General features: G+C 49.9%; 8 protein-coding genes across 8 annotated transcripts; 3 read left to right on the top strand and 5 right to left on the bottom strand.

The window, feature by feature from the left end:
* Positions 1 to 47: 47 nt before the first annotated feature.
* On the bottom strand, positions 48 to 2369 carry BDV59DRAFT_165046 (NCS2 family permease). The gene is made up of 4 exons (XM_073687637.1): positions 2022 to 2369; positions 1038 to 1958; positions 884 to 988; positions 48 to 821 (listed from the first exon to the last, which is right to left on the bottom strand). Exons 1-4 carry the CDS (start codon positions 2106 to 2108, stop codon positions 195 to 197), a joined length of 1740 nt encoding a protein of 579 aa, XP_073549630.1. The 5' UTR covers positions 2109 to 2369; the 3' UTR covers positions 48 to 194.
* Positions 2123 to 4679, bottom strand: BDV59DRAFT_212127 (MFS transporter; the record flags this gene model as incomplete). The annotated part of the gene is made up of 5 exons (XM_073695962.1): positions 2123 to 3028; positions 3082 to 3213; positions 3269 to 3535; positions 3585 to 4304; positions 4354 to 4679. The coding sequence occupies 5 exons, from the start codon at positions 4677 to 4679 to the stop codon at positions 2794 to 2796; spliced, it is 1680 nt and encodes a 559-aa protein (XP_073549629.1). The 3' UTR covers positions 2123 to 2793.
* A 519-nt stretch (positions 4680 to 5198) lies between these two features.
* On the top strand, positions 5199 to 6419 carry BDV59DRAFT_165002 (serine hydrolase domain-containing protein). Its single transcript, XM_073687636.1, has one exon. The coding sequence runs from the start codon at positions 5241 to 5243 to the stop codon at positions 6393 to 6395; it is 1155 nt and encodes a 384-aa protein (XP_073549628.1). The 5' UTR covers positions 5199 to 5240; the 3' UTR covers positions 6396 to 6419.
* Positions 6420 to 6443: 24 nt separating this feature from the next.
* Positions 6444 to 7235, bottom strand: BDV59DRAFT_200660 (alpha/beta hydrolase; the record flags this gene model as incomplete). The annotated part of the gene is made up of 1 exon (XM_073693635.1): positions 6444 to 7235. The coding sequence occupies one exon, from the start codon at positions 7233 to 7235 to the stop codon at positions 6444 to 6446; it is 792 nt and encodes a 263-aa protein (XP_073549627.1).
* Positions 7236 to 7883: 648 nt separating this feature from the next.
* Positions 7884 to 9788, top strand: BDV59DRAFT_164995 (uncharacterized protein). Its single transcript, XM_073687635.1, has 2 exons — positions 7884 to 8546; positions 8608 to 9788. The coding sequence occupies exons 1-2, from the start codon at positions 8209 to 8211 to the stop codon at positions 9428 to 9430; spliced, it is 1161 nt and encodes a 386-aa protein (XP_073549626.1). The 5' UTR covers positions 7884 to 8208; the 3' UTR covers positions 9431 to 9788.
* Positions 9789 to 9803: 15 nt separating this feature from the next.
* Positions 9804 to 11947, bottom strand: BDV59DRAFT_212122 (acyclic terpene utilization AtuA family protein; the record flags this gene model as incomplete). Its single annotated transcript, XM_073695961.1, has 7 exons — positions 9804 to 10360; positions 10413 to 10552; positions 10602 to 10805; positions 10854 to 11494; positions 11542 to 11720; positions 11774 to 11848; positions 11896 to 11947. The coding sequence occupies 7 exons, from the start codon at positions 11945 to 11947 to the stop codon at positions 9804 to 9806; spliced, it is 1848 nt and encodes a 615-aa protein (XP_073549625.1).
* Positions 11948 to 12473: 526 nt separating this feature from the next.
* Positions 12474 to 14608, top strand: BDV59DRAFT_164990 (zinc finger CCCH domain-containing protein). The gene is made up of 4 exons (XM_073687634.1): positions 12474 to 12913; positions 13011 to 13359; positions 13409 to 13677; positions 13727 to 14608. The coding sequence occupies exons 1-4, from the start codon at positions 12710 to 12712 to the stop codon at positions 14390 to 14392; spliced, it is 1488 nt and encodes a 495-aa protein (XP_073549624.1). The 5' UTR covers positions 12474 to 12709; the 3' UTR covers positions 14393 to 14608.
* A 363-nt stretch (positions 14609 to 14971) lies between these two features.
* Positions 14972 to 16522, bottom strand: BDV59DRAFT_200656 (general substrate transporter; the record flags this gene model as incomplete). Its single annotated transcript, XM_073693634.1, has 1 exon — positions 14972 to 16522. The coding sequence occupies one exon, from the start codon at positions 16520 to 16522 to the stop codon at positions 14972 to 14974; it is 1551 nt and encodes a 516-aa protein (XP_073549623.1).
* Between the last annotated feature and the right edge of the window lie 126 nt (positions 16523 to 16648).

The raw sequence follows: 16648 nt of genomic DNA, 5'->3' as shown, positions 1-16648 counted from the left end.
CTGACCGGAGTTGAATTCCACCTGGGTAGGATTTACGCAGTAGTTATCACTTAACTATCGGATTGATTGCTCGTAGATGCATGCATCATATATTACCACGATCAACGCCAGGGGTCCCATATATCACAAAGCCATTACCAGGCCCCAGCCTGTCCGTCCCAGATTATCTATATACATATGAATTATGGCCGCTTTCAGGCCGTCTGTTTGGCGGGGGCCTGAACCCGTTGCTTCTCAGCGCCATTCTCATGGCTGGACAGTGAGCCCTCGGGCACAACCCCTAAATCGACGGAGCTTTCCTCGTCCTCCCGCCAGAAGTCCCGCTTCCCATGAACAAGGCGTTTGAGCCAGGGAGGGAGAATTCCTCCAGGGATCTTCCACGACCACGGATCCTTCTCATCGTGTTTGTTAGGTGGCACAATGCGCCCAAACGACGCCTTCTCAATCAGCCACACGCCACCGTTGAGCGTGATATAGCTCAGGATTCCGGCGATCAGCCCATACGCGATACTATAGGTGAACGGCATGATCGCGATAGTCAGGAAGGCCGGGATGGCGTCACCGTAGTACTTCCAGTTGATCTCCGCCGCGGCCTTGCACATCAGAGCGCCAACGATAACCAGGGTGCATCCGGTTGCCCACGGCGGAATGGATGCGAAGATAGGAGCGAAGAAGACCGCAATGAAGAAGCAGATCCCGGTCACGCACGCGGTGAGGCCGGTTTTACCTCCTTCCGAGATTCCAGCACCACTCTCGACGAACGCGGTGACTGGGGGACTACCGAATAAAGATCCGATTGAAATCGAGATCGCATCGACCGTCTGAATAAGAAGCATTAGCGAGGGTTGCAAGAGTACAGGATGATATCGGACATGAGACATACATAAGCTAGCGCACTGCCCTCAAAGTCCTGGGTCCGCTCGTCAATGGTACCAGCAAAGCGGGCCATCGAGTACAATGTACCCGTGGTGTCAAGAATGTCAACGTACTATCTTCCGGTTAGCACGCGGATCCACGTGGCAGTAATGGATACCTACGAGGAAGGTGATGAAAGCCAGTCCGAACTGTGCACCATGTCCAGAGATATCCCACTCCTGAGCCACCAAAGTCCGTTGGATCGGATGGAATGTCACCACTTGTTTGAAAAAGTCGAACATACTGTTGCCGAGCTCGGTATGGGGGAAGTAAGTGACGGGAGTCGGTCGGGGCCACGAGATGATGGACACGAGCAAGATACCGATAATGACGGCGCCCTTGACACGATACAGCATCAGAAATGCCGTGAAGACACCACCGCAGAAAATGCCAATCCACATGGCGGGATTGCGCATCTTATCGGCACTAGGACACAGACCCGTCGTAGGGTCGCGCAGGGAATCCTGGCATCCAGCCAGCTCGATCGGAGTATCACTCGCACCGGTAACCAGACCAATACCAGCACTGTATGTGAGGCCGATAAGAGTTAGATACAACCCAATACCGGTACCTGTCGCTAGCTTGATGGATGCGGGCAACGCACGAGCCAGCCATTGTCGGATTCCAAGCAGCGTCAGACCCAGGAACACCCAACCCTCCACAAACACTGCAGTCAGAGCAACGCTGTACGGAATCATGCCGAAACCATGGTATCCAACCACTGTGTAGGCAAAGTAAGCATTCAAACCCATGCCCGGAGCGAGCGCGACAGGCAAGTTAGCCAGCAATCCCAGGAAGAACGTCGACAGCGCCGCGATGGCGGCTGTGGCCGTCACCAGATCGCGCTTCACTTCCTGGACGCAAATCAAATATTCGGTGTTGCTGTTACATTGGTCGGCGTAGTTTTCCGGAGGGCAGACGCAGGTACCACCAGACTCGGAGGTGATGGTGGAATTGACACTGATAATATAGGCCATCGCAAAGAAAGTGGCGAGGCCAGCCCGGATTTCGGTGAAGAAGAAGCTTCCTTTCCGTTCTTTGGGCTACTGACAGTTAGGATCATTTTTCCGATCACGACCAATATCCGCAAGAAAAGAATCGCATACATGACCAGAGTTCTCCAAGCGAAACCACCAACCGACTGGGCTTTGGGCCACCCATAGGTTCGCCCGATGCACCCATTCTAGACGCATAGTGAAATGAAAGTCAAAGTGACTTTTGACGCGTAGTCAAAAACAAAAGATTTAAGACTGAGGCAATCCGCCTGAGGCCGAAGACACAAGAAGCAAAAAGCCTCCCACGGAGCTGGGTCCAGGCCGAGTTTTATTTCACCCACGCGACCTGACAAAAAAAAATTCGTCTTATCAGTGAAGCCCCTCAGGCTGTCATCTTGGCGAAGCCAGCGGCGGGCCAGTCCGCGTGCTGGAAGAGCCGTAGATGGGTCTCTTAGACCCTGGGTCAATTTGCCGATCTAACCTTAGGTCGAATCAGGATGGCCGTTCGGGCTGTCGACCACGAGTCGCGCTCACTAAATCATCTGAAAAGCGGATATCGCCGATAATGTCGAGCACAAAACTTGCCGTATCGCCGTGGGTCTTATCTATCGAGCTCTTACCGCGTACATAGCTCTATCTATCTCTTGGCAGAGGCACGTAGCTTTATGGGTGGAAAATGCTCACTATGTTCGGGGCAATCTAAAAACCATCTCGCCGACTATGAACGACTGCAGCAGCATACACATGGTGGCAATACCAAAATCCCGGCGTGACAAATGGCATGTTCAGTCATCTACGTCACTTATCACTCACCGCTGTCTTTTTTGCCATCGCTGGGTAACTTTGAACTCTATGTCTCCTCAACATAGTAGAAGCCGCCAATTTAGCCCTTCTCTTCAAAGACCACTGCCGCTGGGGCGAATTTGCTTCGACTACGCAACCGTGGTCCAACCAAGATGAACCCTAGCGGGATCGGGATCATGATAGCCGCCAAGCACCCTAGCAGTGTTCCGGCCCACTGCACCCCCAAATTCACAAACATCTGCCTCGAGAACAATGGGAAGCAGGCCCCGATAGCGCTTCGTAGGATTGTATTCGCGGCGAACACCGATGCGGCACTGTCCTATCAGTAAGAATTGCTTTTTGTTCATAGGGGGTTTCCGCTACTTACAATTGGAGATACGAATCTATGAGGTAGTTGAAGCATTGCAGGAAGATCACATAGATCCCAAACCCGGTGAAAACACCCGACGCAGTAGGGGCCATCCAATGGATACTTTTTGTCCAACCGGTCCATCCATACCTGCGGCCGATCAGATGCTGCCCCATGAAGCGGCCACGGGTGAAGAGAGACTTACCAAAACAGTCCAATCGTGAAGGCGCATCCACCAACGATACACGGGGGCAATCTCCATTCTGGTACCGGGATGTCGTTATTGGCCTCCAGTTTCCTGATGTATGATTTCTGCACGATGAGAATGTATATCCCCCCGAAAAATTCGCCCACAATTAACCCAATGAAGGGAAGGCTACCGACTCCAAGATTCATTCCGTGGATGCCCTGGAACACGACTGGGTATGCAGCAAGAAGGGCATACATCAACCCATAGATGAATGACATATAACTGTGCCCGTCAGCTATGATCATAGGTCTCTAGGTTTACAGGCGCCTACAGTGTCACCAAGAAAACGATAGGCTCCGTCAACAACATGCGGAAGGGTCGGCTGAAGTTAACGTTGATGAGTTCATTGAAGTCCAACTCAACTTCATCTTGCTTCGCATGAATTCCCCAATTGCGCGTCTGGCGGCGGAGGGTCGCTGCCTTTTCCATTAGCAGGACGGGGGGGTATGTCTCCTTATAGAAGAGCACCAGCAGCACCACGCCCAGAAATCCCATTATTGCAGAGATATACATTGTCCAACGCCAATGCAGATAGCTCTGTGTGATAAAGCCCCCGGTGAACGGTGATGCGAATGGGCCAACGAACACAGCCATCGCGAACATTGCGATTGCTATACCTCGCGTACTGTTGTTGTACATATCTGCATACGCAGCTGGCACAATAGCAATCGGACTAGCAGCAAACATCCCGGCGAAGAATCTGGTCAGCATGAGCGTCTGGACATCTTTTGCTGTCGCTGTCCCGATGGTAAATATGGCATATCCGAACACTCCCACGGTGATGGGCCACTTTCGCCCGATTAGCTCAGATGCCGGGGCCCACAATGTTGGTCCAGCAGAGAAGCCCAACACATATACAGTTACCCCCAATGTTGCGACCTCCGTGCTGATACCAAAGTCCTCGCTGACCTGACCGACTGTCGAAGAGAAGATGGCACTGGCGAACGACGCAGTGAATGTGACAAATGCAAGCATGGCCGACAGTGCAATTCTAAGCATCGTTAGTTCTTGTAAGGCATCCGCCAGATACATATACATACTTTCGTGCTAAGGGCCAATTTCGCGGGTGATATGGATCGTTGGCGTCTGTAAATTCCACGACATATTTCTCTGGATCAGGCAGCTTAGGAGGGTAATCTTTCCCTCCACCAAAGGGAAGCCACTTTTCTCGAGGTTCCGGTCCCGTAGTTGACCCGACAGTCGACTGATGTGTCAGACGCAGCGACTCGATCCGCGCAAGGTCGACATTTGTCTGACGTCGGGAGACAGTTGTGGATCGGATAGGTTCGAAGTTTGCGTTGCGCTCAGGGTGCGCAGTAGGAAGATGCGACAGTGTATCACTACTCGACGAGTCTGCGGACGCCATCTCGACGTTTCGGAGCTGCGAACTGCATCGTATACGGCAGACCCGGGATATTTATTACACGGATAGGCCCGGCCGGAAGAGCTGGAGTGATGGTGTCATTGATGGACAGATCCGCGGTTACATCAGCGGTTCGGCAGATGGAGTGTTTGGACGGCATCGGGCATTTGGGAGTATTCTAGAATTTGTGTCCTAAATAGATCGTAGCTATTTGTGGTCGGCCCATATGGACTATGCTGATATGTGGTGGTTCCTGAAGGCAGCATTGGTATCTGACGTCATCTGTCACCAAACATCAGGTGCGATTACATCGCGCTGTAAACACCAGTTCTTAGACTGAATTCCAGCGCACGTTATGACTCCCGTCCGTATGGTTTATAATTTATTGTGTTTGACTTGAACACAAGGCGTACTTCAGTCGATGTGATGCCTAAATTATGCCATTCCGACCTCGGCATAAGCGTAAGCACTAACCCCTCGCGATGGATATCCCCATCAGCGCCATCATAAATAGGCCCACATCCCGTCCTAGGACGAGCCATAACACGCACACAAACATTCAAAATGGCCGAAGTCCACGGAACTTGTGATCCAGCATTCGCCGCCGTCCGTGATATTTTCCAGAAACACGTTTCCTCCGGAAACGAGGTGGGGGCATCTATCTGCGTTACCATCGGCGACAAAACCGTCATCGACCTCTGGGGAGGCTACGCTGATGCAGCAAAAACCAACCCATGGAAAGAAGATACCATTGTGCCGGTCTGGTCGACAACCAAAACATGGATGGCATTAGCCATGCTTCTCCTAGCCGACCGGGGCCAAGTGGACCTCTACGCGCCAGTCACGAAATACTGGCCAGAGTTTGGCGGCGATGGTAGAGACGATATCCAGGTCCGCCATTTCCTGAACCACAGTGCCGGGTTACCATCATGGGACCCCCCTCTGAAGGTCCCTGAGATGTTTGACTTTGCCCTCGCAACCCAGAAGCTCATCCAACAGAAGCCCTGGTGGGCGCCAGGCACCAAGTCAGGCTACCATCTGCAATCCCAGGGCTACCTCATTGGTGAGCTGGTCCAGCGCATCACAGGTAAATCGCTTGGTCAATTCATCCACGAGGAGTTCATCGATCCTCTCAATGCGAGTGCGTATCTGCCCGTACCTGAGAAGCATTGGTCGCGCATCGGCGAGATGATTCCACCCGAGCCATTCAAACTTCCCCCGGGGATCGAAATGCAATCGATAATGGTGCGAGCGATGAAGGGTACTCCCACACCGGCAGAAGTGTCCAACACCCCTGAATTCCGCAACGTGGGTGTCGGTTCTTATGCTGGGTTTTCGAATGCAGCGGGATTGAACCGCCTGTTGTCTATTGTGACCAACAACGGTTCATCGTTGGACGGTCGCCGGTTCCTTTCTCCGGCCATTATTGACAAGATCTTTGAAGAGCAGGTCAACGGGATAGATCTGGTTATCGGAATACCTCTTCGTTTTGGCATGGGATTCGGTCTCACGAACCCGGAGCTCGACTGGCTCCCCTCTGGCAGGGTCTGCTTCTGGGGTGGATGGGGAGGTTCCGTCGCTATCATGGACCTGGACCGGAAGATCACTTTCACCTACGCCATGAATCGGATGGGGCTGGGTACCCTTGGAAATGACAGGACGCATGATTACGCACGGGCTTTCTATGGAGCGCTTTCAGGATACAAGTCAAACCTTTGAATGGTTTTGCAGGCGCAAGTTGTGTAATCTCAACGTCAGATGACCTTGCTAGTTAAGAACACGCATTCCTGTCTTGTAAAGACGTAACATGACCTCTGCGATATGTCTATATCCTTGCATCACTGCTTGGTCGTCTACATCCACTGCCATATCAAGTAAGAGACCATGTTGCCTGAAAGCCTCTGCACATTGCCATGAGTGGTCTTTCCCTTGCTCGATCTCGAGGACAATGTTTGCGCCATCCTGTTTGGCAATGTTCACAAAATCTTCAATATCATAACGAAACGCCAGTTCCTCTGACCCAGCGGAAACCCACGTGTATTGGGGAAGGATATCAACCCAGGAGCCCCGGTCGGGGTGCGAAAGGGCAAGATTACCATAGACATTCACAATATCCTTTGAGGTATCCTGGAAAAGTAGCGAGCACCAAGTATCCAGTGACAGTTTAAAGAGCCGTTCCTCCCAGTGTAGCTCCAAGAAGCGTGAGTGCGATGTGTGCAGGTTCACCCACGGGCTTATGAGCACTGCAGCTGCCGGCTTCTCTGCTCTTTCTCTCAACTGCAGATTTGATACGAGCTCTCGCTCGTGTAATCCGACTAAGAACGACAGGATAAGATGTCCACCGGCAGAATCGCCGATCACTACGATCCGGCCATTGTCAACACCAAGGTCTTCTCGCAGCCAGTCGTACGCCGCCAGGGCCTCGTCGCGTTGCTTGGGGAACGTGGCATTGTGACTTAATGTATAGTCCAGCGAGAATATAGCGGATGTAATTCCATGTTTCTGCAAAAGTTCCGCAAGAAAGAGATGCTCGGGAGCTCCAGCAGATGGGTGGCCCATGGCGTATCCGCCTCCGTGACAATGTAGCAGTACCAGATCCGCATTCCGGGGATCAATTGGATCGACGGACAAGCCGCGACAAATCCAATATCCGGAAAAGTGGGGCTTACGGACGAGTTGGAAGATTTGTTTGTTAATATGAATGTACCGAGTGGACGTCAAGAAATTGGCGCCACTAGGATCGCCGAAAGACCGATACCAGATTGATGAAGGGACATTATTTCCCAGACTACATCATGTTAGCTTTCCGTTTTTCGCATGAATAATCACTAGTTACAGAATCCTGTACCAAGTCATGACATGACGGAATAGGTGTTCTTTCAGAGGCGGCGGCTTATACGAGGACCATGGGGACCATCGCCGGAGAAGAGTCACGAAGATCGTCCATGGAAGTCGGAAGCATATGGTTATACCGGTCTGCACGATATTCCACCCGGTGATTTTCGGCACAGGATTCGGTTCTGGAATGGATGTCATGGCGATGTTTGCCTCAGAGCCCCATTGCGGGGCGGCGGACTTCCATATATATATGCCGGCTTCTATGCCGCCTATTTCGGCCTAAATGCACAGGCCGGCTCAGCAATCAGCCTATATTTCATGCAACGAATGACATATCCTTGTAGCTTTAATTATAGTTGCCTGTAGATGCTCCAATGTATACTGAGTTGATAGTGCAGCCCTAAAACCGTAGCAGATCGATCGACATGTGAAAATAGGAACCAGAGGATCGGAATCAATGCAGTAGTTTTTCCCCGCTGCCTCGGTATTCCATCCACATGCAGCTCCAAGATCAGCACCGTCAGCTCCGCATTATTCGCAACGCCTTCTGTTTCGAGGGAGATCTTTGCCTATCAGAATGGATTCCGGAGCTGCTGACCAGAACAGAAAAATTATAAGATGAATATCTCCCCACTCCTCTCCAGCTCTCGTAAGCTCTCCTCTCACCCACAGATGCCTGGCAAGTTCTTTCAAAATGGCCGCCAAGCTCATCCTTCCGCTGTTGAGCGCCTCTGTATTCTATTGCATCTTCTACTACGCTGATGTGAATGGTTTGCGCGCGCTTGGAGACAAAACAGTGGAGGCGAAGACCCTTCCTGGCATCGATGCGCCCCTACGCACCGTCTACACTGGCGTCGAGCCGGTCGATCATCTGTTGAGTGTACTGACAGCCTTCTTTTGGCCCTCGACGGACGGAAGCAATGCTTCGCTGACTCTGCACTCCATTGGCTTCTCCGGAACATTTGGGTCCGCATGGATCCTTGTGTGTTTGGAAGCTTGGAGACGCGGAAATGCCTGGGGTCTTGCTGCTTTGTAGGTCTTCCTGTTTTGTCTATTCCAGTACCTTCAGAGACTTTACATACTGATCGTACAGCCCCATGGTCTTCGGTCTCGCGGCGCAGGTGCTGACATTCGCTTTTGCCACCCCTCTATATGCTGCTGTTCAGGTATATACCTCTATCACCGCACGTAAACCCAACCCCGATAATATCCGAGTGCCTCGTGCTATTCTCAATGCGATGCCGTTTGTCTTCGTCGTCGGATACATGGTTCCGACGAACCTTCTTATTGTTCCTATCTCCGAGCACATGACCGTCGACTTGAAGCAAATCTGCATCGCCCTCTGGCAGCCATGGCCCGCATATGTGTCCATCCTCTTGACGATTGTGCACATTCTTTTCAGTCCTTTCGCCAGCAACGATCATAATCTCGAGGGTGGCCGTTCGACTCTCCGCGCCCTCCGCCGAGTGTATGCCTTTGCCTTCGCTAATGCCGCCGTCACCCATCTTATCAGCTGGACCGTGTCACTGACTACACTCGCCGCTCCTGCGCTCTTCGAAGATCGCTTCCTCGCAGCGCTGCACCCAGCCAAGGTGTTCGAGGTGCCATTGCCTTGGGAGTCTCCAGTAGCCCAGGTGCAGAGTATTGGTGAGGGCGTTCATGCTTTCTTGCGGTGGGATTATCTAATTGGATCTGCTGGTGTGCTGGTCTGGGCCATCAGTCTTTACAAGACAGCGCATAAGGCTGTGTATGGCAAGGTGGGCTGTTTCGGATTGACAGTCAAGGCTGTCCTATTGACAATCTTTGCGGGCCCTACCGGTGCTGCGGTGGAATTAATCTGGGAGCGTGACGAGCTTGTGTTCAATGAGATGGGTGGAGTGAAGCGGGAAGCTCCTAAACCGAAGAAGTCTTCTTAGACTTATTTTTGGAAACCGATTTCTATTCCGCAGCCTTGCTGATTCGCTGTGTAATAAGTGAGACAGGCTCTTTCATTGGCAACGCTTCGTTCAGCCATGCCTGGATTCGAAGAACAAATCTGATATTTAGAGGAGTTGCGGATAGTCCATATAGGCAATCTGCACTAGAAGAGAACATAAACTTTGGTAGAGGACTTTGGTGCTGGAGTGGATAAACTATTGTAGAGATTACTTTTTGTGGCTTGCAACAATGTGTATTGCATATTTGTCTGAAAGGTCACATCGCGCAACTGGGTACCTGGAGACCAATAAATTAAAATAATCTAGCTGTACTGTAATGACTTCTGGCTCATTTGTGTACTCATGCTAATGATCACACAGAAAGCAGCATTGTCGGAATCTCTACAACTTTATCCCGGACATAATCCGCAAATCCCTTTCCAAATCCATCTAAGCGGCTGCAGCTACTCACCCCACGGCCGAGGATGCCGTATATAACAAAATGAACGGCACAGATATACGGAAACTCCACTCTCTCAATATAGAAGGATTCGTCCCAGTCTTCGCCGATGAGCTGACGCATTCGGGCAATCGTCAGATACGATCGTAACCATTCCCAATGTTTGGTATTGGGAACGAACAGTCCACAGTTGAGGTTTGCACCTTTGTCGCCGGAGCGAGCTAATGCTACATCCCCCAAGCGAATTTCCGTTTGCGCCTCTCTAAGGTAGGATGCGGCTATGGAATCATAGCTTTCTCTTACTGGAACAGCTCCATACTTCGATGGGCGGGGAATCTCGATAGAATTAGCCTTTGGGCCATTAACAATATGGATGGTCTCGTGTATATCAGCTTGACTGATTAGCGCCGGATAGTATGCAAGGAATTGCCGTGGGACAGCAGTCCGCATATCGAGTGTGCAGTGGAACCCTAATGTGCGTTAGTTTTCGGGCACGGACTCCTTCAAAATATCAGGATGCACCTGAGAAATGTTTGAGGGAGATGTCTCTCATCGTCGTTGAAACAGCTGCCACAGAACGTGCTGAGCGAGCTGCGATGAAAATGCGCAAATACGTCGTGCTCTGGAGCTGCGACTTTGGATTCGGGGATGGAACACCAATTCTACTTCTCCGTTAATTAACTTTGTCTCCATCCACGATCGACATCTCACCTCTGGAATTCAAATGTCTCAAGATCATCTAAGACTTCCTTCGGAACAAAATGCCGAAGTTGTTTCTCTATAAGGTCCCATTTTCGGGAAGTTGCATAGCCCGTCGCATTCAACAGTAATTCCGCTTCATACCCACCCCGATAGAACACTGCTAATTTGGTTGTCGGTGGGGGTGGCGAGCCTGTAATACCAGAGACTCGGACGCTACTCTGATCAGCTCCATCCCAACATATCAAGCTGTCGGGTGCTTACCGGTCCTTTCCCATTTCTTCAATCGCAACGCTGTCTATGCGGGCACTAACATCGCTGTTCAAGTAGATGTTACCTTGAAGCTCGTAAAGAAACTGGCACCGAACCGTGTCCACGTTTACCATTCCCTGAGTGTTGGGGTGTTTGGTGATGATGCAAGATCCATCATCATCAATTTCAGCAATTGGAAACCCCGGCTCGATCAGATTATCAATTGGATATTTATCAAAACCTGAAAAGTTTCCACCAGTTACGTAGGCGGAACATTCGATTAGGTGGCCCGCCACAAGCGCGCCAGCCAGCCGGTCATAATCCGATTCAGCCCAATCATACCAGTACCATGCGGCAGCAATAACCGGACTGGCATCAGCTACTCGGCCACATATTATGATTTGAGCTCCTTCTCTGAGACCACGGACAATTCCACGTGCACCGAGATACGCGTGTGCGGAGACCATGGGGACCGGGTCGCCGTCTTTGGTGTTAAGGAATACGAAGGTCAAGTCGGATTTTAGCACGGACGAGTTTGCTGAATCGAGATGTTGGAGCTGCTCCTTTGTCGTGGGCATGTTTGGCCCAATTTTATCGTACAGGTCATCTCCGGAGAGATATGCAACACCGACATCCAGGTTCTTCTCAGTTACCTTCTTCAATTAGTACTTGTGACGTGGGATTGGGTTGCTTCACCTACCAGAGCATCAACCTTCTCAGCAAGTGCCTTGGGGTCCAGAGCACCACCATTGATAATCAGTCTAATTCCCTTCCGGGCTATAACACTGATTGTCTGTTGAATCCCTTCCCATGCAGTGGGTTCGTAACCTGGGTGTTTTCCGGCTCTCCAAGCCTCTGCATTATTAGCCATATTAACCTCTGGTGCCGCAGTCAGACGATTAGGCCCATATACAATGTTCTGCATAGCCTACCGGCCAAATAGTCCCCTGTGATAAAATCTACGTCTCCCAATGTGGCCTGGCGATACATCTCATATGCCGGATCGCCTAGCATGCAACGTTAATAAACACCTTTTCCGAGTGGTTCAACATACCATGATAGCCAGAACAGTTGGCCACTCTAACCGGACGGTTTAATTTTGTCATTTTGCATTCGACACCGAATCCTTATGTGCCGGGCCGTTGAGCTGGAAATATGCCGGATGGAGATATGCCCAGGGCTATTAATATATAAATTCGAACAAAATCCAAGGTCCTGTACAAGCATCCTCAGAGCTAATTTTAACTACTGGCACAACGAATTCCCCGCATTTTACAGCCACTCATATTGGCGTGATCTAGCAGTGTGGTCCCGAGGGATTCGGGTAACATTTAATGTCACGAGATTCGCTTCGAGACCTCAAATTAATTCTAGAAAAATCTCATAATTCCCTGTAGAAAGGGAAAAGTGGTAGACTTAGGAATATTCTCCGCTTAACGCATTCTGGGTCAGTTGATATATATTGCGTGGAGATGTCAACTCCTGATATCAGGCATTAGTTATCGTGCCTGAGGCATAAAGCTAACTAATCTAGCAAAAGCCACACGTGATTTTACCTTACCCACTTAGACGATTGTTATATTCATTTCACCGCCTTCTCTTTGAGGTCAAGCCCAAACAAGCAGGCGACCAGTTTTTTTCTCTCCCAAAAACACCCCACTCGTTTGGAACGATAGAAGTATCTAATACTGGGCACCTTGCTCCGATCTACCTTCAATTAGGCGATTCCTGAGCCATCCTATCGCTTCTACTGTACTGTGCATGTGTGGAGTTGTAGGGCGCATTACTGCCTGAGCAGCCGATCCATGGTTGCTTATCGGGTTGGCGTTTTGAAGCTGCGATAGCCAAGTTGTCAAAGACGGGTTGAAATGGCCGTCCTGGGCGACAGTGAAATCAACGCCCTTGAAGGCCAGCTCGGTGCTATAGTTCGTGGCAGCCAGCGGCATCATGACGACCTGCAGAGTCTGCTTCAGCAGTTTCAATCCTTGTTGGAGAGTTACAACCGTCTCAAAAGCGACTATGAGGAAGAGAAGGAAGCCCGTGAGAAGTACAAGAAACTAGCACGAGGTCAGGTATGTTCTATCTAAGCTTATATATCAATGCACCGTGCGATATGTTTTCTGTCCACGGTGTAACCGCACTGTCCCACTCAATCTAACTCTTGTGTAGGACCGAAGCCCATTCGCTCTCGTTCTAGTCGACGGAGATGGCTACCTATTCAGAGACGATCTCATCAAGGCCGGCGCCGAAGGTGGTATCACCGCTGCAGCGCTCCTAAGCGACGCTATCAAAGATCTCCTCCACGACCAACTTGGCACCCAAGCTGAGCAATGCCGTATCATGGTTCGCATATATTCCAACATGTTGGGCCTTTCAAAGACTCTAGCTCGATCCGGCCTCGTAGGCCATGAGGCACGATCCATATCGCCCTTCGCCGCAAGCTTTACTCGTTCTCGCGATCTCTTCGACTATATAGATGCTGGCGATAAAAAGGAAGGTGCTGATTTTAAGATACGAGGTATGAACTCAAGATGGTCTTGTTGTGTCTACAAACTAAATATTGACAGAGATGTTCCGCTTGTTTGCTGATAATAACCAATGCAAACATATATTCTTTGCCGGTTGCCACGACACAGGATATCTGTCGTTGTTAACGCCCTACCTCGGCAAGTCTGACCGTGTTACCCTTTTGAAAGCCACATCCTTTCACACTGAATTCGAGAATCTGGGTCTGCCAGTCAGGGAGATCCCTGACGTCTTCAACTCCAGTTCCGGGGTTGCGATCTCGAGTCAACTACCGGCCCCGTCACGACCGGTCTGCAAGCATTTCCAAAAGGTAAGCCCACTACCAATTTCCGTCCCTGGATAGTCGTCTAACCTCACAGGGTATCTGCCGATTTGGGAGCGATTGCAATAAGCTCCACATTCCGTCTAACCAACAGCTTTCTAAACATAAACCTACCGACAATGCTCCCACAAAACTCTGGAGCCCTATCACACCTCGCGAGCAGGGATACTATGCTCAGTATCTCCCTAGAATTAACTCTAAATCGCAATATTTTATCGCGGTCAATGACGAAAACGAACGGCTCGATACTTATTGCCCCATGCCCTCCCCGGACGCCTGGGATGCGTATACCAGACGTGCTCGACGCCACAAGATCTGTAACAAGTACCAACTCGGGGGCGAGTGTGGAAACCTCAGCTGCGAATATGATCATTCCCCGGTAGAATCTACCATCGTATCAGTTATGAGGTTTATCATGCGACAATATTCGTGTCCAAAGGGCGGCCGCTGTCGGTCGTTGAAGTGCTATCTCGGCCATCTCTGCCAAAAGGATTCTTGCAAGGGCTGCAAGCCTTGCAAATTTGACCGTCATGCGCACAGTCTCAATATTCGGTTTTCCCAGTGGGTCACGCCGATCGAACACGAAGAGGACCATGCTACTTCCGCGTCACCAGTAAGCGAAGATTCTCTGGAGGTGAACTCTGTCAACTCAAATTCAGATCCCAACAACACTTTTTCGTATCTTATGGAAGATGTAGTGTGATCTAGGATACTACCGGGCATGTCAGGTCGGATCTAACATAGCCAATCTGGTAATTGGCGTAACGAAGTCCTCCTTGTATTAATAGCCAGGGATTTTTATCAAGCGATCGATGAAGGTCGTATGCTATGTGGCTTTTATTGATTTCTCGACACTAGGTGCGACGGGACTGCAGTAAAACCTGTAGTTCAAATAGTGACAAAAATAATAATCTTCAACAAGTATTGAGCTCTTGTTTTATGTGGTGGGTTTGTTTCAAGACAAGTCCTAACCAGAAGCGTACATACGAATGCATCCCCTAGCCTGCTCCACTATACTTATCTCAGGCTTTCCAATCTGATGAATTTACGTGGCAAACCAATTCTTAGGAATAGATACTTCCCCAGAAATGCAGTCGTTTCTGCACTTTCCTTGCTGTCGGCATATAGTAAGCGTGTCTCCAGCACCATGCAGCATGCTTCTTCCACTTAACCTAGTTTCAACATCGAATGGAATATCAATTGTGATATCTTTTGTCTATAAAGCAGTGATAGTACAGACTTTACAATCACAGCTAGGAATATTCATTGCCTCTTAAGACAATCAAACCGAGGTCGCTTCTTTGTGTTCGACATCCTCCTTGCATGATGGACGCCGGTTGTCTTTCTCGGTTATGAGATCAATCTCGTCCGTAAAGACATAACTCTCCCACTGTCGAACGGGAATGCGTCTTTCAAAGAACTGCCCGATCTCAATGCTTGTGCGTCCAGTAGTCTCGCCGGCGCAGAACCAAACCCACAAGAGAGATAGGAGTGTAGTACCAGCGTATATGAACCCAAGCATTGGCCCAAGATTTGCCGTATAATAGAGGTATGGGGCGGTAAATGTGATCAGCCAGGCAGACACATAGAGTACCACAACGGAGACAGACATGATTTTATTCTGGTTGGCACCAACAGCCATTTCACGTGCAATCCCGTACGTCAATGGGCCCAGCGAGAAATTGTATGCAGTCACATTGACATAGGAGACAATGACCATAACAAATCTTGTAGGGGTTGTAATGCTGGTTGTTCCGCATCCTCCAATTATAATGAATGTAAAGAACATGATTATTGTCGTAATAAGCAAACTGGTCCTCTTCCGCACTTTGTTAGAGGTGACCACGCATGCTATCACCGCAAATACCTGAATGATATTGGTAATCAATTGTATCAAAAATGGCTGTTTCATGCCAATCGAAAGGGCCACAATTACGCCGAATGAATAGAAGTACAAGATACCACAGATTTGCTGTGAGAAAAGGGCGCCTGAGCTTGTTATAAGCTTGCGTCGTTCGACCGGATCCATAATCAGGGCCTTCCAAGACGACGCCTCAGCTTGATGTTCCTCTGACCTCTTAATTTTGTCAAGAGCAGCCATATCAGCCTCATGGCTGTAATTTGGAATGCTTTTGTTTATTTTATAGAGCGATGCTTTTGCATCCCCCGGTCGACCCTTCAAGACGTACCACAGGGGGCTTTCTGGAACAAAAGGCAATACACAGACCATTACAAGCGGTAGAATCACAAGGCCACCCATTGGAAGCTTGTATGAAAGTGAAGTTGGAATGCCCTCAGTTCCCTGGGTTATGCAAGAAGCAACCAGCTGCGACACTGATTGCAGGAGCTGGTAGAGGTTCAACACAGGTCCTCGGATCTCCACAGGAGCTACTTCACCACAGTAAAGTAGGCTCGTTGCCGTAAATTGGCCGACGCCTATGCCAATCAAGATTCGACCAAGGACGAGGACTCCTTCGTAATGGGTGTCGCTGACTTGAGCAATTCCACCAGCGATGGAAAACCCAGAGGCGACCCAAAATGCTCCTTTCCGACCCCATTTATCGTTGAGCCAGGAGGCTGTCATAGCTCCCAGAGCATCTCCTATATAGACGCTGCTTGTCGTCAAGCTTTGAAATGACGGCGCAAGTGCTTTATTTCCATTTGCATCGTATCTGGTACCGTAGTCATTGGCTAACTCTTGCATGGCTAATACACCATTATAATAAGTGTTGTCGTATCCGAACACCAGAGCGCCAATGAAAGATACGGTACAGTAGAGCATGGCTCTTCTGTTTGTCTTGAATTGCTGCGCAAGGGTTACGAGGAAGTTCATGATGGCGGTGTGCTGTTTTCGGAAGTCATACCACTGATCGCCCTCGACCGGGGCTGGGAGTCGAATAAATACTGCTACCTCCACACACTCAGGCCATATAATAGCATCATTTCCCGAGGTTATCAC

Source organism: Aspergillus ambiguus, assembly GCF_047715705.1.
Source record: "Aspergillus ambiguus strain CBS 117.58 unplaced genomic scaffold BDV59scaffold_9, whole genome shotgun sequence".
Classification (NCBI taxonomy): Eukaryota; Fungi; Ascomycota; class Eurotiomycetes; order Eurotiales; family Aspergillaceae; genus Aspergillus; species Aspergillus ambiguus.
Note: the sequence above shows the minus strand (reverse complement) of the source record. Positions and strands in the feature narration are given on the sequence as shown.